Here is a 22,160-nt window from a genome sequence, read left to right as displayed (position 1 = left end):
TTGGTTTGAGAATATAAGAGAAATGATTGATAACAACTTTGCCAAAAGAAAAAAAAAACAAAAATAAAAAGGGGAGTTCACTCTTGTTTCATCTCGGTCATATGCAGCCTCTGAAAGTTGTGCTGCTTTGGCTCTGTTTCTATGCATTGGGGGATTGGGGTGGATTATTAACTCTTAGTAAGAAAATTCTGGTAATTTCTTTTTTTTTTTTTTTTTTTTTTTTTTTGAGACAGAGTCTTGCTCTGTCGCCCGGGCTGGAGTGCAGTGGCCAGATCTCAGCTCACTGCAAGCTCCGCCTCCCGGGTTTATGCCATTCTCCTGTCTCAGCCTCCCGAGTAGCTGGGACTACAGGCGCCCGCCACCTCGCCCGGCTAGATTTTTTTTTTTTGTATTTTTTAGTAGAGACGGGGTTTCACCGGGTTAGCCAGGATGGTCTCGATCTCCTGACCTCGTGATCCGCCCGTCTTGGCCTCCCAAAGTGCTGGGATTACAGGCTTGAGCCACCGCGCCCGGCCAATTCTGGCAATTTCTTTGCCTTTCCATTTATTTATTTATTTGACAGAGTCTTGCTCTGTCTCCCAGGCTGGAGTGCAGTGGTGCAATCTTGGCTCACTGCAGCCTCCACCTCCCAGGTTCAAGTGATTCTCATGCCTCAGCCTCCCGAGTAGCTGGGACTACAGGCACATGCCACCACACCCGGCTAATTTTTGTATTTTTAGTAGACACAGGGTTTCACCATGTTGGCCAGGCTGGTCTTGAACTCCTAACCTCAAGTAATCCGCCCACCTCCCAAAGTGCTGGGATTACAGGCGTGAACCACCACACCTGGCCTATTTTTGTTTTCTAGAATTCCCGGTCTGGCTCTCCAGAAAGAGCCAGTAGGGCCTCTTTTCCTTTAAAATACTGCCAACCTGCTCCTTTAAAATTCCAGCCTACTTGTGAAGTAGGTTTTTCTTTTAAATAGGTGAAGAAATTGAGGTATAGAGGTTTCACGTAAGACTTAGCAAATTGTAGAACCAGGATAAGAATAAAATACAAGCAATATAGTCTCATTGCTCTTCTTTTTAATAGCTGAAAAGAATTACAATTTCAAAACAGTTCAAACAATTCAAGAATGTTTATGAAAGCAGCATGACCTCTTTTCTAATACACTGAGGGTAGCCATGTTTCTTCTAATAGTCTTGTATCTTCAGGCTTGAGCTTTTGTAGGAGAGTATATATTAATTATCAGAGAAAAATATCGTAGTTCTCAATCTAGGAAACCAGGCTACAGTTTGGAGAATCTCTACTTTTTTCTTATTATATTTTTTAAAAGCTACCAACTAACACAAGCTCACTCTGCTTAGCCTTATGGCCCAGAGGCATCCAGTGTTGACCAGGATGGAGAGGGCTGAAATATCCATCTCTCCTCCCTCCTCCCCATTGGTCTATGTCTTTTACTGGTAGAAAAGTGGGTCAGGAAACAGAAGAACTCTGGAACTCTGAGAGCAGGACTCTGGGTATTGGATATTTATTGATCAAGTCTCATATGACTGACCTGCTTATAAGAATAAACTTAAACAGGATGGTCTCCTTATCTGAAGTGTCCTACAGCAATGTTTTTCAAACTGTGAATCCAAGCCCAGTAGTGGGTCTTAAAAATCCATTTGAAAAGTCTCAACTAGTGTGTTTTGTAAATGAAATAGAATGAAAAGGAATGGAACAGAAAATGCTAGGATGGATCACACATTTAATTTTGACAGTAAGATGTGATGTGTTTTGTGGGTCATTATATAAATTGTGTTTCTTACTAAGGGTCATGTTCAAAAGAGCTTGGAAGCCCCTTTCCATAGCACTTTCTGTCCCTGGCTGGTTGCTGAGTTCTTTATGACAGTTCATGTCTCATCCTCTTTGCTAGCCTACCAACTTCTTTAAGTGGGATTAACATCTGAATTACTTTTCCTGTGCTCCAGTGATTTCCATAATACCTTACACAGAGTGGGTGCTTAGTGAACCTGTTCAAGATTTACTTTGTACTTATTTTGCTCCTAAGAAAACTTCTAAAACATACTTTAAAATTGTCAAGTGCTATTTGTAATTCTATTTTGTTCAGGTAATAGCAATAATATGTGTAGGATGGCATTCATGAAAGCACTGCTTTTTAACCCTCTTTTCCTTATTTGTAGGAACTGTGGCTCAAACACCTAGAAATTCATCAAAAATAGCCTCTATTGAGGTTACTGTGATTTGAATTTTTGTTTTTCAAAGAGCTCTTTCAGCTGCTGCTCAGTTGTGGCTTCTTTCTGCTGCATCAGCTCGGCTGTTCCTTTGGTCACTCCCCAGCCATCTGGCTTTGACATTGAGGGGTTGTATGGCCGGCCCGAGGCTATCCGAAGATTCTCCCAGTATTCCTTCCTGGCCCTGTGTGAACAGAACACACGACATCAGACTCCTCCCCTAACTTTGGTCTTTATGTCATGGAACCATTTAAAAATTATATAATATTTTAAATAATTTCATGCAGCACACAAAGTTGCCTATCACATTAAAAAGCAAAGGTGTCAATCTCAGCCACCTGTGTGGACAGTCTGTGGTTGTTTGGCTTCATCATGATTCCTGACTCCAAATTTATATGCTACTGATAAACAATCATTTGCTTACACTTATCCACACATTAACACTTAACAGGAAAAGTATGACATACCATTAACACAGTGAAAAAATTATGTGCTCAGGGTAACTAAGCAGCACAGTAGCATCACTAGAATACCTGTGGCAGCTGCTGAACAGCAACAACCAACAGCGGCAGGCTTTCTCTCCATCTGTGATGCCGTGTTTTCATTAAAAGGTTACTGTACATTGTATTTTACTTCTGTAGATGAGAAGAAACATCAGAAGCAGTGGAGGGACTGGGAAGCGGTCCACTCTGCTGGATGGCTTTTTACAGTGTTTCCTCTAGAGGCATCTGCCTCATTAACAACGGATTTGTTGGGAGGCCGAGACGGGAGGATCACAAGGTCAGGAGATTGAGATCATCCTGGCTAACCCGGTGAAACCCTGTCTCTACTAAAAAATACAAAAAAACTAGCCGGGCGAGGTGGCGGGTGCCTGTAGTCCCAGCTACTCGAGAGGCTGAGGCAGGAGAATGGCGTGAACCTGGGAGGCGGAGCTTGCAGTGAGCCAAGATCAGGCCACTGCACTCCAGCCTGGGCGACAGAGCGAGACTACGTCTCAAAAAAAAAAAAAAAAAAACAACGGTTTTTGTCCTAGAAGGCACCCTTTGATGTAAAAACTGATATGATTTCTTGTTCTGTTATAAATGCATATTGAGGGAGCTGTCTTTGGATTCTAAGAGTGCATCCATTAAAACAGACATTAATCTGGACTAAAAAATCCACCCCCTCCCCTCAATCTGTAAGTCTAAAATTACTTTGAATTTCCTTTTTGAGACAGGGTCTTACTCTGTCACCCTGGCTGGAGTGCAGTGGTACGATCTTGGCTCACTGCAACCCCCGCCTCCCAGGTTCAAGTGATTCTCCTGCCTCAGCCTTTTGAGTAGCTGGGATTGTAGGTCTACACCACCATACCCAGCTAATTTTTTATAGAGACAGGGTTTCACCCTGTTGCCCAGGCTGGTCTCAAACTCCTGAGCTCAAGTGATTCGCCCACCTTCGCTTCCCAAAGTGCTGGAATTACAGGTGTGAGTCACTATGTCCACTTTGAATTTCTTCTTTTAATATATGCACAGGAAAAATTTGGGATAGGAGTACTGTCTATTCCACTTACACTACTTCTCCTTCCTCACATCCTCATGAGCCAGCTGAGTTCACCTTGGTTGTTCCTCCCCAAACCCTGGATAACTTCTGCACCTCTCACTCTGCAGGTTCCACTTCTGCCCTTCGATTTCCTTTGCTTCCTTCTGGCTCAGGCCTCAACCTGTCTGCTGTCCCTCCTAGCAAGTCTTCTTCACATGGCAATTACAACTTGCTGACTTTCTAATCTAACCTTGCCCTGGATTACCTGAGACCCCACCCCAGGCTCCTCTTTGCCTTTGGGATGGAGTCCGACGTAACTCATGAGCACAAATAAAGAGGTTGCCTCCTCCTCCTCCTTCCAACAAATTCTGTCTCTGCTATTCTCAAATTTCTAGTTTCTCAATGTGTCATTCTCTTTCCACTTCTCAGTGCTTTCCTGAGGGTTGTTCCTCTAGCAATGTAATTCCTGTATCAGAATTCAACTCAGGCATCAGCTTTCTTATAAATCCTTCATGCACCCTCCCTCTGCCTTTTGCCCCATGGGACATTAGCTCAGGCCCTGCACACCTGTGCACATCTTCATCCTTGGACTTACTGTATTGGACATTACCTGTTTAGCATTCTGCCTGCTAGATTGCTAGCTCCTTGTTTAGCTTGCTACCTCAGCATCCACAACAGCATCTGACAGATAGTTGAGCTCTGTTAATAGCTGCTGAACAGAGTGAAACTGCTACCTTTGCTTGGAGCACCCATCCTCTACCTGCTTCCTAGTTCTCTATATGGTAGAAGCCTATTGAGCCTTCAAAAGCCAGCCCCAAAACCCTTCTTTTAAAATATCTTTATGGTAGGCAAAGATAGTCATTCTCTTCTTTTGTTACTTTTCTATCCATACATCTACTAAAGCAGCTACCACAGTATAATACATTGGCTTTCGTATTCATTTACCCAGTAGACTGTGAGTCTCTAAGCCACAGCTTTTCATTTCTGTATTCCTACTGCCCTGCCCAGTGCCTGACATAAATTTTTTTACTAGTATATTATTCATCTTCCCCATTGGAATGTAAAATCTGAGGGCAAGGACCTTGCCTGTCTTATTTGCCACTGTATTCCCAGCTCTGAAAACCATGCTTGATATAGTATTAGCTTTACTTAAGTGATCCTTAACTCTTAAAAATCAATGCAACTTAAGATTATTGTGCACCACATTAATGGTAATTTACTAGAGCACGAAATCACATTTCATTGCCACTTACATTTATTTATATTCTATATATATATATATTTTTTGAGACAGAGTCTCACTCTGTTGCCCAAACTGGAGTGCAGTGGCGTGATCTTGGCTCACTGCAACCTCTGCCTCCCAGGTTCAAGCAATTCCTATGCCTCAGCCTCCCAAGTAGCTGGGATTACAGATGTGCACCACTATGCCCAGCTATTTTTCTTTTTGTATTTTTAGTAGAGATGGAGTTTTGCCATGTTGCCCATGCTGGTCCCAAACTCCCGAGATCAAGTGATCCGCCTACCTTGGCCTCCCAAAGTGCTAGGATTATAGGCGTGAGCCATCGCACCCAGCCTATATTTTTACATTTTTTTTTTTTTTTTAGTTCTTTTTCTTTTCAAAATCCAAAATCAGGCCAAATACATTCTATATTCTTAAAACAATCTCCAGAAATCACCTAATAAGGATGCTTTATAAACATCTCTGGGAGAGAATTTGGGGATGACTGATTCTTCATCATCACACAACAAATTCACTGCACTCTTCTAAACGGCCCCACTTGAACATATTCATAATCTAAATTAGTTTGGGATAGTAAAAGACGCTTACCTTGCTCTAACCCAGGGTTTGGTGTGCATGTCCAAACCACTTCCCCAGCTGCCATGTTTTTCTGAAGCTGGTGGCAAAAAGCCCCTTTCTGGGGCCAGCTCCTCTGCAATTGCCCTGATGTGGTAGGGCTCAAATCCACAGCACCCGCCAATGTATCGGACCCCCAGGTTGTAGGCCTCTCTGGCGTATTTTTGAATATCCCATCTGGTGGCAACTCTGGGTTCCAGTCCTGTAATAAGTGGCATTATGCCATTAGGCATTATACATTCTTTTCATAAAAATTCAAGATAAGTAGTTACAAGTATGTAATTTTCAATAAATGAATTGTTTTCAATATTCAATTCTTGGATTTAAGAAAAACTTTGCTACTTTGTGTTATATGTTCACTTTTACATGCTGTGGTATCCAGTCTTCAGGAGAGTTCCAAATGACCCCTGCCTTTTGATGTTTTTCCCTTTGTGCAGTCCCCTCTTGCATTATAACAGGGCTGGTCTGTGAGATCCATAGATTATGGCAGAACAGGCATGTGACTCCAGAGGCTAGACTATACAAAACATTATGGTTTCTACCTTGTACTTTCTTGGAGCACTCACCCTGGGGAAAGCCAGCTGCCATGTTGCAAGCATCACATGTTGCAAGCATGTTTTCCAGCATCACAGTGAAAAGGCCCATGAGCTGAGGAACTGAGGCCCCCAGTCAACAGACAGCAAGAAACTGACACTAACTCCCAAAAGCCAATTAAGTGAGCTTGGAAGTAGATCCCCCAGCTCCCATCAAGCCTCCAGATGATAATAGCCCTGGCCAATATCCGGACTCCAACCTCTTAGGAGACCCTGAACCAAAACCACCTAGTTATGCTATCCCTGAATTCTTGACCTGGAGAAACTGTGAGATAAGAAGTGGTTTTTCAAGCTACTACATTTTGCACTAATTTAATGTGTTATACAGCAGTAAGTAACACAAATGCCTTGCCTTTCTTCCTTCGTGGTTCCTCCAAAGTGATTGTATTTTATAATATCTTACTTGCCTAAGGGTCCCTATAAAATATAGGATAGGGTGTAAAGACCTTAGAAGGAAGTAGGAGGCTGGGCATGCCCTCCCCCTATTGACCACTCTGGCTTAATTTTTGACATCAACCCACCCCCTCTTCCCAAACCTGCTGGGAAACTTTTTCCTTCTGCCTGGACTGCAAGTATCCCCTCACTTCATCTGCTTGGTCTCTTCATTAAAACTTGTTATACAGTCACTCGATTATTGTATCTTGCCTGCAATCCCAAAACTCTGGAGTAGCTGAGCCATATTAAAAATTGGAGAAAAGGACCTTAGAGATAACTGGTCTAACTTTATTTTCCCAATAGGGAATTTGAGAGCTAGAGGAATTCAAAGATTTTCCTAAGGTGACAGGACTTAGCAACAGCGCTGGAACTAGAGCTAAATATCTGTTGATTCCCCCATGGGAGGGCATCCTCACCAACCCCAAAGTATGACTCATTGGTTGCCTATTTAGATACTGATTCACTTCAGGTTTTATATTTAAGTTGAAAGGTCTTTTTTGCTAGCCAGGACCATCCTTTCCTTCTGCTCTTCTCTAATACCCAAGGGGCTTTTGGCTGCAGGGACAGAAACCAGGGACAAGACATGAGGAGACACCAAGCCATCTCTTCACCATGACAAAAGATCTCTGGGTATAGATTTACTTGAGTTTTTACATGAATATCAAATGAAGATATTGAGATGATTTATCAAATGTTGGTCTTACCAAACGGGAATTCTGGGAGATCGATGAATCCCTGCTTGTTGCAGTCGGGAGTGTGATAAACCAAGGGCTGGCTCATCAGGTGAGCTTTCAGTCGGGCAGCCTCCAAGGCCTCTTTCATGAGCTTCACTGTTTGTAAACTAATGGTGGGGTCAAAGTGGCAGTTCACACCAATGATGGATGCTCCTGTGGGTGGGGAGAACATGATAGCCTTAGGGATGCACCACAAACCAGCAGGACCAGCTCTCCTCTCTTCATCAGGAATCAGGAAGCTTTTTTTATTTTTTAAGGCAAAGTCTTACTCTGTCGCCCAGGCTGGAGTACAGTGGTGTGATCTCAGCTCACTGCAGCCTCCACCTCAAGCGATCAAGCAATCCTCCCACCTCAGCCTCCCAAGTTGCTGTGACTACAGGTGTGTGCCATCACGTCTGGCTAATTTTTGTATTTTTTTAAAAACAGATATGGGGTTTCACCATGTTGCCCAGGCTGATTTCGAGCTCCTGAGCTCAATTGATCCAATAGCCTCCTAGACTGTTGGGATTACAGGCATTAGCCACCATGCCCAGCAGGAAGATTTTAATTGGAACAATGAACTGGAAGCATAGCACTGGGTCCTCATTCCCCACAAACCTCTCTTACCTTTGAGTGAGAATGATTACTAGCAGGCAGGAAGTGCTTTCTGTGAAAAGTGCTTTGAAAAGTCTGGTATAATTGAAGTGTCATTTTTTTTTTTTTTTTTTGAGACCGAGTCTTGCTCTGTTGCCCAGGCTGGAGTGCAGTGGCGCAATCTCAGCTCACTGCAGCTTCCGCCTCCCAGGTTCAAGCAATTCTCCTGCCTCAGCCTTCTGAGTAGCTGGGACGACAGGCACATGCCACCATGCCAGGCTAATTTTTGTATTTTTAGTAGAGACAGGGTTTCACCATCTTGGTCAGGATGGTCTCCATCTCCTGACCTCATGATCTGCCCACCTCAGCCTCACAAAGTGCTGGAATTACAGGTGTGAGCCACCACGCCCAGCCCTGTCCATCTTTTTTCAAAACAAAAATTATTAGTTTTTTTAAACTTCAAATTTTATTAGTCAAACTTTCAACGTTTGACATTATGTTGCAAGCACAATAATTTTTAAACACTCCCAGCTGCTAGATTACACCTGTGTTTATCATACTGCTTACTTGAGGTGTAAATAAATGTTCCTTTTCACCAGGCCAGCTTAATAAGTTCATTAGCCTTCTTGGGCACAGCAGCAGAATGTAATTTAGAAAAAAGTTTTTTAGACATGTGTTTTCTAGAAGGAATTTTGTGTCTAGGATTAATAGTTTGGGGAAAAAGAATCTCAAAAATCCTTTGACTTCAGCTACTCAATGTGGTTACTAGCCTATCAGTCATTTTGACAAGCTTTTAATTTACATTTCAGCCTCCCCAGACTCACAACTATATGGGATTGTCTTCCTATAGTATTCTTGTAAAATTTGGTGTTACGAAGTTTGATTTAGTGAGAACAAAATATGTTTTAGATATTTCATTTTCTTCAAAAACTTTCTTTGTAGTCATTATGTTCTTAACTATATTTGGACCAAAGATGATTTACCATGGCAATCACTAGACATGATTTTGGAAGTTTCCTCCTCCAGAAGATTTGAGAAGGCATCATGACATAATAATTCTTTTACTCTATCCTCTCAAAGTGGGAGGAATTCCCAAATAGGACTTTTCTTTCTTTTCTTTTTCTTTTTTTTTTTTAATTTTAAAAATTGTGGTAAAATATATATCATGTAAAACTGGGCATTTTAACCTTTTTTAAAAAGTTCATTTTTGTAGATACAGGGCCTCATTATGTTGCCCAGGCTGGTCATGAACTTCTGGCCTCAAACGATCCTCACACCTTTACCTTCCAAAGTGCTGGGATTATAGGCATGAGCCCCTGCATCTGGCCCATTTTAGCCATTTTTAAGTGGCATTAATTAGGTTCACAATGTTGTGCAACTATTATCACTGTTTCCACATTTTTTCGATACCCCAAAGAGAAACTGCACCCATTAAGGACTAACTCCTTATTTTCCCCTTCTGCTAGCCCCCGGTAACCTCGAATCTACTTTCTGTCTCTGTGGATTTGCCCATTCTAGATATATCATATAAACAGAATTATATGATATTTGTCATTTTGTGAGTGGCTTAGTTTACTTAGCATGATGTTTCCAAGGTTCATCCCTGTTGTGGCATGTTTGAGAACTTCATTTCTTCTTATAGCTGCATGATATTTCATTGTATGGATACACCACATTTTGTTTTATCCATTCACCTGTTGATGAACTCTGAGGTTGTTTCTAAAGGACTTTTTTGGGCCAGGTGTGGTGGCTCATGCCTGTAATCCTAGCACTTTTAAACTTCCTTTTCTGTTGTAGACTTTCAATACCATCTATACCCAGATCTCTCCCATATTTCTCTCTCTTACCCTGACCTTCCCATTGGGCTCCAGACTTGAATATTGTGGATATATACAAGTTTCCAGAAGCAAATATACTTGTATGTGTGTGTGTGTGTATACATATATATCCAGAATATGTGTGTGTATATATACATATACTTGTATGTATAGATATACTTGTATGCTTCATATATATTATATATATATTCATCAGATTGTGTATACATATACTCACAAGTATATATATCCACAATATCCAAGTCTGGAACCCAGTAGGAAGGTCACTGATATCAACTAAGCTATAAACTGTTGAAAAATTTGACTACCTTTTTTTTTGGATGTTGTGCTGCCAGAGTTTCTCTTTCCTTGCTGAACTTCATTCTATTAATAAATTAATAATATGTTGGCTATTTATTGGATGTCTTTTAGGTGTAATAGAGAAGTAGAAATAGAGGACATTGTTCCTGACATCAACAATTTTATCATTTAGCACAGGGTTTTCCGAGGTTTGGTCCATGAAAATAATGTTCCACGATCAATTAAGTTAGGAAGTAGCTGTTCACTACATCACCTTCTTGAAGACTAGGAATATATGTGAACATACCAAAGATTTTGATAAGTTCCACAGTAAAGATATCTGCTTAAGGCTGGGCGCGGTGGCTCACACCTGTAATCCCAGCACTTTGGGAGTCTGAGGCGGATGGATCATGAGGTCAGGAGTTCGAGACCAGCCTGGCCAACATAGTGAAACCCCATCTCTACTAAAAAATACAAAAAATTAGCTGGGCATGATGGCGGGTGCCTGTAATCCCAGCTACTCGGGAGGCTGAGGCAGGAGAATCGCTTGAACCTGGGAGGCGGAGGTGGCAGTGAGCAGAGATCGCGCCATTGCACTCCAGCCTGGGCGACAGTGTGACAAGACTCCATCTCAAAAACAAAACAAAACAAGATATCTGCTTAATTCGGTTCAGCGCAGCCTTTTCTAAATGTATTTAACCCCAGAACCCTGTTAGCATTCTCGCTGACTGGAAACTAGACTGAGGCTATTCTTAATGAGTGGTATAAACAGCAGATGTTACAATTGCTGAGAGGAAAAAGTGATCACTTGGGGTAGGAAAAATTATGTAAGGATACATGGAAGTATAATTTGAACTAAACATTGGAAGATGGACTAGATTTACTAGACAGATTATTTGTTAAGGACCTATTATGTGCTACATGCTACGCTAGACACAGGATACTCAGTACTGAACTAAACAGTCTCTGCATTTATGGATCTTATAATCTAGTGAGGGAGTCAGCCATTAAACAGTTAAACAAATGAGATAAGTGAGAAGTGCTATGAAGAATACAGGATACAATGATAGAAAAAACTGTAGCCATCTACTCTGTACAGAATGAGGGAAGAATTAGATGCAGGCCATGCATTCATTCCAATTAACAATGGGGATAATGAAGGCCTCCTCTGATCTTTCTACAAAAAGTTAACTTGCCTCTCCCCTAGTTGTTGTATTTCCCCATGAAAAATTATGATTATACAATTTCATCCCTAAATCTAAATATTTGTTATTATTAATGACAAGTATGAAAGTTATTTTCATGAAAAATCAGGAGTTAGGTAAAAATCAGAGATTAAACAAAATGCTAGTCAAAATTTCTCTATTATACAAAGTGAGTCAGGCTTTTTCCCTGACAATTATTTTCTGGGTTTAAAATGGGGCAGTTTTGAAAACAGTCTGTGGGTTTCTTCTAAATGAAATGAAACCCAATATTTGGAATGGATTTACAATTATTCAAAAGATATACTGGGTTGTCAGTGTTTTATATCAAGGATTTTCTGATTTATTATACCAATTATAAAAAGCAAAATATACTAGTAATTTATGAGACTGAAAAACTTTGGCAAACAGGGCAACTAACTTAAAAGTTATTAATGTTTAAAGACCTTACTTGTAGATGTTAAACCTCCAGCTAGGGCTAGTTGCTTCTTTCAGAAGCCTGGTGTGTGTGTGTGCATGTGTGTGTGTGTATGTGTGTATTTTTTAAAACTTTTTTCCATCTGGGATTCAATAATATCAATATTCTTACAAAAGTAAATTAATGGTTTTTATGTTAACGAAAGTAGTATACACTGATTTGTAGACAGATGTGCACTCGCGTGTTCTTTTAAGACTTACTAATCACAAACTGATTGAAATCTGTCATCACCTGCTTTCACCAGGCGCACTGCACACTCGCCGGGGGGCACGCCATGCAAATCTCCTTCCGGGCCAATGCACATGGTTGCTGCCACAGGTTTACCAGATGCTATCAAGGTTTCAACTGCCCACACAGCTTCTTCAACATGTTCAAAATACTGGAATCAGTTAAGGTTAGAGTACTTTTAAAATCGTTTCTCCCAAAACAATTTTTTTTTTTAAGACAGAGTTTCACTCTTTCACCCAAGCTGGAGTATAGCTCACTGCAACCTCCGCCTCCCATTTTCAAGCAATTCTCCTGCCTCAACCTCCCAAGTAGCTGGGATTACAGGCACCCACCACCATGCCCAGCTAATTTTTGTATTTTTAGTAGAGATGGGGTTTCACCATGTTGGCCAGGCTGGTCTCAAACTCCTGACCTTGTGATCCACCTGCCTTGGCCTCCCAAAGTGCTGGGATTACAGGCATGAGCCACCACGCCCAGCCTCTCCCAAAACAATTTGAAAACGTATTCTATTGCTTAAAAACTTCATTATTACTGTTTTCAAACTTTGAATTGTGACCCATTAGCATTTTTTAAATGAAATAGAATGATTTCTTACGGTAAATTGCAGTCAAAGAGTTGGAAAAACACCATATCAGATTAATGGAATCAAATTTATCAGAAGCCCTGAATTGGGAAACGATTTGAAAAACTAAATATTACTATTACTAGTTATGATCGTCACCTAACCCCACACAGTACTCTTGAAAGCCAAAGGTAGAGAAAATGTACTAGGTGTATTTGTCTTATCTTCCACATTATTCTTTACCTCTGCAATCAAGAAGTCCACATTCTTCTTCATAAACACCTCTAACTGTTGCAGAAATATTTTTTTGACTTCAGTTTCACTCTTGCAGCTAAGGTATGAAGGTGTCTGACTCACTCCTCCTGCTACCAAAGCATCTCCTTCATCAGCCACTTGTCGGGCAATGTCACAAGCAGCTTCACTGACTTTCTGCCCCTAAAATGGGTGAGTATATGAGACTTCTAAATTTTCATGTGAAATTGAAATAAAATTATTATTCAAACATTCACATCTTAGTTGTATATTTACAATAGTATCTTATTCCAGAAAATGACTGTTATGGAATAGTTCAAAGCTTTACCAAGCTGAACAGTTTGCAATAACAATAACACTAATAATAGTGATAATAACAATAAATATATATTATATGTGACATCACATTATACCAAAAATGTGTGAGATGGTAAAAGTGTTTACATTGAAGGATGTTATTTGGTATCTTCCAGTGCCTAAGATGCACTTAGAAGAGTACCTAACAAATAGTAGTGGTGGTGATGATGATTTGCTTTTATGAAATTAAATTTAAATAACTATAGAATTCAGGACATTTTGTATGTATATTCTCAATTAACAGATAAGTGCATAACTAACAAGGTCTTTTCTAATTATTTAGACTTTATAAGTTGTTTGTTATGCTCAACAAACAAAAAGCTCCCCAAACCCAGCACTGTATACTCATGGAATTTTGGAAACCTCAGCCTTGATGGGGTAAAGAGGTTGGTCCAACATCACAAAGTAGATGTGGTTGAGTCAGGCACTATTCCAGGTTTACTGATTTATTATGCCTACGATCTTTCCTCTAGCCATGCTACATTTAAAAACATTAAGGATGAAAGAATTTGTAAGGATGCCCAATTTACTCAGCAACTTAGTCAGGAGACTAGGAGAATCATAAATCATTAAATACCTCTTCTTTCATCTGCTTTGCTAAATGCCTCTTTGTTAATTTTGGGGATTACAGCTAAATAAAACCTAAGGCTGTTATTCATGCCTCTCATTTTTGTATTATTAGAAATAAAACAAAACTCTGAAGAGGCTGAACCCTTTTCTCTATGGGAGCTTTGTTGATGCAATGGGTCAACAATATCCTTCTAAAAGTTCCACAGCTGGTTTTACTCACAGATATCTTCTCTAAGACATAGTTTCCCCTGTTCTCCAGCTTGTCTTCACTTGCATAGAAGGTGAAGGTCTGCATGACGTTTGAGCCAGCTCTGAGGAACTCTCGATGAAGTTGGCGAACTGGGAGAGCGAAAGAGGAAAGGTATAATTTCTATCTGTTTATTAACCCACAGTGTTTTCAAATGACTCTCAAACAAGCAGGAAAATAACTGCTTGAATTTCTGGTTGCTTGACATTTACACATCTTAGGGGTAGATGAGAGGTAGATCTGAAATCTCTTGGCAACTCCTGCAAACCTACTGTGACTAGATGAATGGGTGGCCAGGGGGTGCTCATATTCCTGTATTTGCTCATCTTGTTCATTGTTTAACTTTGTTTATCATTCATTGACTGTATTTGTGGATGGCACCCACGGACACAAGGGTGAACAATCCATTATCCTGTCTTTGGACAACTTTACAGTCTGTCTAGAAATAACTAACTACAGCACTGCATGGTTGGGTTATGCAGGAAGAAGGGATCATTTCTACCCAGGACATGGGGCAAGGAGGTTAAGGAGGTCCGAAGATGAGGAATCATTTGAGCTGCACTTGGAAGAATTCTGTGCTATTGCCAGGCAGAGAAGGTGGGGAAGGGAATTCTCTCCAGAGAGAATAGCCTGAGCAAAGATAATAAGGCAGGAACAGGCATGGCATTTGGGGGAATGACAAGTACTTTGAATGGCTGGAGTTGATGAATCAGGGAAATATTTAGTTTTTAAGCAACTGGATGATGTAATTAGTATAGTCTTTTCAAAAGATAATTCTGGTAGCGGGTGAAATAAGAATTGGAGCAGGATTTCCAAGCACAGATCCATGGATGCATGCCAAATGGCAAGGTCTTTTTTTTTTTTTCTGAGATAGAGTTTCATTCTGTCACCCAGGCTGGTGTGCAGTGATGTGATCTTGGCTCACTGCAACCTCTGCCTCCTGGGTTCAAGCAATTCTCTTGCCTCAGCCTCCCGAGTAGCTGGGACTACAGGCGCCTGCCACCACACCTGGTAATTTTTTGTATTTTCAGTAGAGGCAGGGTTTTGGCACGTTGGCTAGGCTGATCTTGAACTCCTGACCTCAAGTGATCTGCCCGCCTTAGCCTCCCAAAGTGCTAGGATTATGGGTGTGAGGCCTCCAAATGGCAAAGTTTTATCAGCTGGAGGAAATATGGTGGGATTTTTTTTTTCCCATATAGCTAAATGTATTCAGTTTAAGAAATTATCATTTGTTTTAAAATAGCTGTCCTAAGCTATGGTTGCCCATTAGATCCCCTGCAAACTTTTTTTAAAATCATGGATTGGAATGTCAAATCCATAGATATTCTGATTTCATTGGTTTGGAGTAAGGCATAGGCATCTTCTTTTAAAAGTTTCCCCAACCCATCTTTGTTTTCAGCCTTGTCAAAAACTGCCATTGTAAGATAGTGGAAAAAAACTCCTTTTATAAAATGACAGTGAAACTTGGATGATGGTTGTTTTTGTTAGGAGAATTAACTGGGCAAAGTAAGAAATCAGCATGCTATTAATATATCAGCTCCTGAAAATTATTTTGAAATTTCAGAGGTTTATGAAATCCAAAGGTCCAGGAGCAACTATATGAGAGGGTAGGAAATTGCTAGGACGCTGAAGTTCTTAGCCCTTGGGACTAACACCGGAGATGAGTCTATACTCATCTCTTGTATCCCAGAGGACTAGTACAGTAGAGTGCCTGGAACATAGAAACCTTGGTTTTTGTTTGTAAATAGATGAATACATAAGTGAAAAAAGCTTTTAAATTTTAGAAAATGGATTTGTAAGCTTGTAGTCATTTTCCATGATTTTTTAAATCATAGAAAGTTCTCAGTGGGACCTCAAAAGCATCCCTAAATTAGTGGGCTTCAAACTTGTTTTATAATAACAGAACCAATTAAAAATATAGGGAGTCCCATATATCAATCAGATAAACCCAGAGCTGCTGTGGTTGGAGAGGACTGAAAGGCCTATATACTAGGTTTCTGGATGCTAGGAAGAAATGGTTTATAACTATGAAGTCCACTCACGTGGTCCTTGGGTGGATTTCCAGAGGTTTCATGAAAAAACCCTGGAAATGTGTGCAAATTGTTATGTGTAAATACATTTTACAGTGCAGAAGGTCTATAAACTTTTATCAGATTTTTCCATAGGGCAGTGATCTCAAACAGTTGAAGACAACTCCTCACTCTTGATTATTCATCATGCTTCTAAAACTGCAGTAATTCTCTAAGTATGATCCATCTTAGAGTCACCTGGGGGCAATTATCAGAAAGGCAGATTCCTCAAACTCTTCCAGACCCCAATAACCTGAATTCATTGCTGAATTAAAACTGCTTCCACTGGGTGCAAGAAGTATAACTCTGGGCATAAACTTTAGCAAGAGAATGAGGCTGATAATTTCTGAGTATCCTTTCACCTACATTTTCCTGATCACAAGGTTCCCAGGTTCATCCTCTACCAATAATACAATAGGACTAGTCCCTTTTACACAATGATGTCACTTATGCTAATTGATTACCTTCCTTTTATGGCCTTAACTCCTCATTATATTACTTATTTTAACATCATAGAAGCTAAGAATACATTGATACGTGATTACATATGTACATAGCATAGTTGGAGATTAGCCTTATAGATTTAGCTTGAGAAATGCAAGTTTTTGAAATTCCACAGTAAACTCTAAAAGGTCGAATAAAATTCTGAAGTATTTCTTCAGTTGGGTAAGTTTGCAGCAAAACTATTTGGGGGCAAAATATGAACTGAACCAACATGAAGGTATTGATAAACATGTTTCAGTTAGTAAAGGTAGTCATATATTTTGATGCAAAAATGTATTAATGTGTTTCAATGGGGGCTGCTTCAGGGTCCACTGGGAGTGTTACATAATATGCTACTGTATTAACTTTCTAACATCCCCAGATTCCTGGATTCCAAGACACATTTGGCCCCAAAATGTGGTTTGGACAGGGAATTGTGGGCCTGTAGTATAACCACTCCTTTCTTGTTGCCTAGAACATGAAAAAGTCAGGCCCAGGTACCGGATATATAAAAATGTTGCAGGTGAAGTCCAGCTTGCAGGAAGACTCTTCAGGGGTTTCCATCAATTCTAGCTACCACTCAGTCTCAATTACAAAAGCACTGCAAATACACACAATCATTTGCATAAAATAGCTCAAGCGATCCTCCTGCCTCAGCCTCCCAAGTAGCTGGGACTACAGGCGTGCACCACCATGCCCAGCTAATTTTTTAAAAAACTTCTAAGAGACTGGGTCTCCCCGTGTGCCCAGGCTGGTCTTGAATTCCAGGGCTCAAGTGGTCTTCCCACCTCAGCCTCCTGAGTTGCTGGGATTACAGGTGTGAACCACCACACCCAGCTCCTTTATGAGAACTTACAATAGAGCTCTGCACCAACCTGCTTCTGGGTGCTCCACAGCAGCTTCAGGAGTCCAGGGTCCTGCCTTTACGTAGCCCCTCTTCTCCAGTGCAAAGACAAACCCTCCATCTCCAATCACAATCTCTCCAGCATTTAAACGTTCTAGGATGCCCTAAAATTACAGATGAGGGAGGAAAAGGAGTTACTTGAGTGTTTAAGAGAATTTTCTATTTTTATTACTTTTGCTAACATATTCTTGTAGAGGTGTGGTTATTTTAGAATTTTCAGAGAAAAAATTATATTTTATGTATACATTTATGGCTATCTATAAGACAAACAACCAGAATGCTCATAAAATAAACATTTGTGTATTCCTTTGTATGTGCTGGGGGTGGGGGTCTTTCAGAACACGTTAAAGAGTGTTTGAAGAATACCATGGGAGGTGTGTTTCAAGAACTATCTGCTGAGGGATTAAATGAAAAGATTTTGTTGTAAAGCCTCAAATCTGCACTTAAGCACAGATTCTTAAAATGGTAAATACTAGTCTTCTTACTCTATCAACAAGCTAAAGAGAGGGTTAAAATTGTTAAACAAGTTGAAATGGCATAGAATGCTTTTTTTTTTTTTTTTCTTTCTTTCTTAGAGACAGGGTCTCACTATGTGCCCAGAGGAACTTGAACTCCTGGGCTCAGAAGATCCTCCAGTCTCACCCTCCCCAGCAGCTGAAACTACAGGCTTGTGCCACAGTGCCCAGCAATGCTATTAAGCCATTTTATTTTATTTATTTATTTATTTTTTTATTTTTTATTTTTTTGAGGCGGAGTCTCGCTCTGTCTCCCGGACTGGAGTGCAGTGGCCAGATCTCAGCTCACTGCAAGCTCCGCCTCCCGGGTTTACGCCATTCTCCTGCCTCAGCCTCCCGAGTAGCTGGGACTACAGGCGCCCGCCACCTCGCCCGGCTAGTTTTTTTGTATTTTTAGTAGAGACGGGGTTTCACCGTGTTAGCCAGGATGGTCTCGATCTCCTGACCTCGTGATCCGCCCGTCTCGGCCTCCCAAAGTGCTGGGATTACAGGCTTGAGCCACCGCGCCCGGCCGCCATTTTATTTTAAGACTGAAAAGGTGGCCACATCACTCAAAGACTTCTATCTTTGGTGTTAACATTGAGTTTCCGCAACAGTAGCTGTGCTATACATACCAGGTTATAAGTGTGCGCATTCTGTACTCTATGATGAGAACAAGGAAGAAACAACTAAATAAAGTATTTGTTGAATGATTTTCAGCCCAATCTCCATACTTATTCCATTTACAATACTGTGCAGTAATCACCCTGTTGTTCTATAGATAAATTTGGAATTAAGAATTTTGAAAGGGTTTTGTGAATTACAAAGTAATTCTCTAGTTTAATAGTTTTTTTTGTAATTTCAAAGAATCATAGACTTTAAAAATAAATAGTATTCAATTCAACTGAGATCTCTCATTTCACAAATGAGAAATCAAGACCCAGAGTCCCTGGGTAATTTATACATGGTCTTCCAGATGGGGAGCATAGGGCTTCCTGACTCTTTTATGCTTAAATAATATCTGTATTTGATTTTAAATGGGATTGGGGGTGGCAGGACAGCCCTGAAAAAAACTGTATAGTGTAAAGGAATAACTTGGGATGTATTTACCCAGTGTGTTCCATTTACTACCAATAACAGTGGATAAAACAAAAGCTGACATAATAATAAGCATTCCAGAAATTTGTGAGAGGCAATCACAGGATTTTGTATCCCAATTCCTTGCCGCCTTCTTAGAACCTCCCTCATTTTCATTCTCTTCCCTCCACTGCCCCTTCCCATGCCATTTGGACAGCTGGTGCTCAGAGAGAGGAAACAATTGACATTTCACCAGACAGAAGCAAAGTGGTAGGATTATGATGTGTGTTTCCTAATATACCTCTCAGATCAAAACATTTTCAAGCCATAATGTTGAAGCCATGTTATCTTCCAGGAGCCCATAAAATAACAAAGCACTACAAAAATATAAATGGCTCACATGTCATTTTGAAATCCAAACATTCGTCATGATTGCAATGTGTCTAAATGTCGCATCTGAAAACTACAACTTTGATTATGACCTAATTAACAAGAACAATAATAAAATATATATATATATTTAGTACCTCAACATTTTAATGTGCAGCATAGCTAAGGATCTGATGTTGGGTGGCAGGGTGGGTAGTGGCGATTCAACTACTATGTGGTTCATGCACTTGTTGAGTGAGTCTCTGGAAATACTATCTCTTACATTCTGCTGCATTTTAAAATTATCTAGACTTCAGGATTTTCTGTTCCCAAGCTAAACAGACTTTTTAAAAAACGGAATGTGCTATGAAAAAAATATACTGTTTTGTGAAAAAGTATTACAAAACAGTATGTGTAATATCAGCCCATTTTTGTTTAAAAAGTACATATTTGCCTCAACAACAAACTAGCAGAATATACACCAGAATTTAACAGGCACTGTACTTTGTGCTTTCCCTAGTTGTTTATAATGAACATGTGCAAGCTTTGTAACATTTGTTTTAATTTTAAACTCAAATGCGTAGACATGTTATTGTCCATATATTGTTTTAACACTGACATATGCATGGAAGCAAGTTAGTGAGGAAACTGTTTTTTTCCATCTTACATTCATCTGTTGCTTAGATAATTCTGTAAAGATAATTCTTTAAAATGTTAGATTTTCTGAGTTTGAGTTTGGGGAATAAGTTAGAATTACATGGCTATGAGAATGGGGACAAACAAAAAATATCTATATCTATATCTATAGGAATCATCCTTCCCAGTCTCTACGGACTATTAAGTTAGTACATTTAAGGACTGGTGAAATTCTCACCCTCCTTGGACTGGTGACAGTCCATAGTCCTTTGCCATCTCAGCACCCACTCATGCCATCAACATGATGATGCATTTAGAATCTGTAACCCAATTGACCTTCTTCCTTGTGTAGAGGTCTTTTGACTTGGGAAGCCATCCCTTTAGAAATTGGGCACACCTCAGCTGGTTCTCCAGCAGGGCAGGCACTGGGATGACAGCTGGACCTCTCTCACTGTTCTTACAGCCCAGAGGATGCAGTTGGCCTGGCCCCCTCTGCTGCTTCCCTACCATTTTCCGGGGGCCTCTGTCATGCCAGGCCTGGGACTGGGCATTTTGATACCAAAAGGTCAAGTTTATTCCCTCCTCCCTCCATCCTTCTCTCTCTTCCCACCCGTGCAGTCTCATTCCACGGCAGTCAGTCCATCTATCCATCCGTTCGTTCCCCAAATTAGAGGAAGGCCTACCATCTGGACTGAAAACACTTCTCCCAACAAGTCACTGGGAAAGCCAAGAGATGGATTTGTTAATCTGGAGCTGGAATTGGGTTTTACAATTTCATTGACATCCCTTCCTCAGTATCTTACCGCCACTCTGCCCATTTTTTCTTTTCTTTTTTTTTTTTTTGAGACGGAGTATCGCTCTGTGGCCCGGGCTGGAGTGCAGTGGCCGGATCTCAGCTCACTGCAAGCTCCGCCTCCCGGGTTCACGCCATTCTCCTGCCTCAGCCTCCCGAGTAGCTGGGACTACAGGCGCCCGCCACCTCGCCCGGCTAGTATTTTTTAGTAGAGACGGGGTTTCACCATGTTAGCCAGGATGGTCTCGATCTCCTGACCTCGTGATCCGCCCGTCTCGGCCTCCCAAAGTGCTGGGATTACAGGCTTGAGCCACCGCGCCCGGCCGCCCATTTTTTTCTTAAACTATGTTTTCGAGGCTGACATTTCGGATGACATTTTTCTGTCATCTCGGACATCAAATTGCCTGTGAAAATCTGCAATCACCCAACCAGCGCCTAGTCCTTGGGTACAGCGAGAACCCGGCGGGGAGGCGGCCCCAACACCCGCGGTGCGGGTCCAGGAAAATGTCGGAACCAGCGCTGCCCACTCCTCCCCGTTATGTGCACGCCGGGTGCGGAGGGCGCTCGCGGCGGCCCCCGCGGACACAGATGCGGAGCACGCCAGGCGCGCTACGCAGCTCAGTGGGGACAGGATATCGCGCCTGTGGGGCTAGGAGCAGTGTCTCTGGGGAGTTTTTTGGTCTTGGGGTGCCAGGTTCAGAAGGTATTGGGAGGCTTGGAGTTCTGGGGACACCCAGCCGTCGGGGATGGCTCAGAGGGTGCCTTTGGGTCTGAGGGGCAAGGATCACAGAAATCTGGGGCGCACTCTGGTCCAAACGGGGCTGGGGCTGGAGTGGAGAGAGAGGCGCTCTGGGGCCGCGCTCTGAACGTGGGCCAGGCGTGGGGAGGCTCAGAGGTGCCTTGGGGTCCCGCTGGAGAAGTTCTGGAAGCACATTCTGGTCTGAGGCTAAGGGACGGGAGCGAGCAGGAGGATGATGGGTCGCAGGCAGGGTCCGAGGGCCCCTCTGCGCTCCCAGAGGCTGGGGTACAGAGCAGGTGGGAGGGGGAGGAGAGCGCCCTCGGGTCCCCTGGAGACTCACCTTCTTGGCCTTTTTGCCCCCAGCGGGTGGCATCTTCGTGGTGTCCAGACTGGTGGTCGACACGGATGCGGACCGACTAGGCGAGCCTTCCCGCTGAGCAGCACCGACCTGCTCCGAGTCCGCAGCCTGCCTCTTTATACCCACAGTTGGGCGCGGGGAGGGCCTCCCAGCCACAGCGCGGGCCAGCGCGGGCCTTGGGCGGGAACACGCCCACCAGCCCTTCATCAGACCCGCCTCCTGTTGGGAACCTAGCTTGCCAAGGAGGTGATCCAGATTGTTCACCCGAATGGGTGGAACCACCGAAAAGTAAGATAAGAAA

At 41.8% G+C, this 22,160-nt stretch overlaps 1 protein-coding gene and 1 long non-coding RNA gene across 2 annotated transcripts; one reads left to right on the top strand and one right to left on the bottom strand.

Moving 5' to 3' along the window:
- Positions 1–1,042: 1,042 nt before the first annotated feature.
- BHMT (betaine--homocysteine S-methyltransferase) lies at positions 1,043–21,975 on the bottom strand. The gene is made up of 8 exons (XM_033179954.1): positions 21,842–21,975; positions 17,365–17,497; positions 13,911–14,029; positions 12,755–12,946; positions 11,953–12,100; positions 7,322–7,504; positions 5,563–5,791; positions 1,043–2,400 (listed from the first exon to the last, which is right to left on the bottom strand). The coding sequence occupies exons 1-8, from the start codon at positions 21,872–21,874 to the stop codon at positions 2,217–2,219; spliced, it is 1,221 nt and encodes a 406-aa protein (XP_033035845.1). The 5' UTR covers positions 21,875–21,975; the 3' UTR covers positions 1,043–2,216.
- LOC117065312 lies at positions 10,634–18,099 on the top strand. The gene is made up of 3 exons (XR_004429879.1): positions 10,634–12,115; positions 12,843–12,955; positions 17,969–18,099. It is a non-coding gene; the product is annotated as an uncharacterized LOC117065312 (long non-coding RNA).
- Positions 21,976–22,160: the final 185 nt, after the last annotated feature.

Source organism: Trachypithecus francoisi, unplaced genomic scaffold (assembly GCF_009764315.1).
Source record: "Trachypithecus francoisi isolate TF-2019V2 unplaced genomic scaffold, Tfra_2.0 Lachesis_group2, whole genome shotgun sequence".
NCBI classification, from domain to species: Eukaryota; Metazoa; Chordata; class Mammalia; order Primates; family Cercopithecidae; genus Trachypithecus; species Trachypithecus francoisi.
The sequence above is the reverse complement of the archived record's forward strand: the minus strand, read 5'-3'. Positions and strand labels throughout refer to the sequence as shown.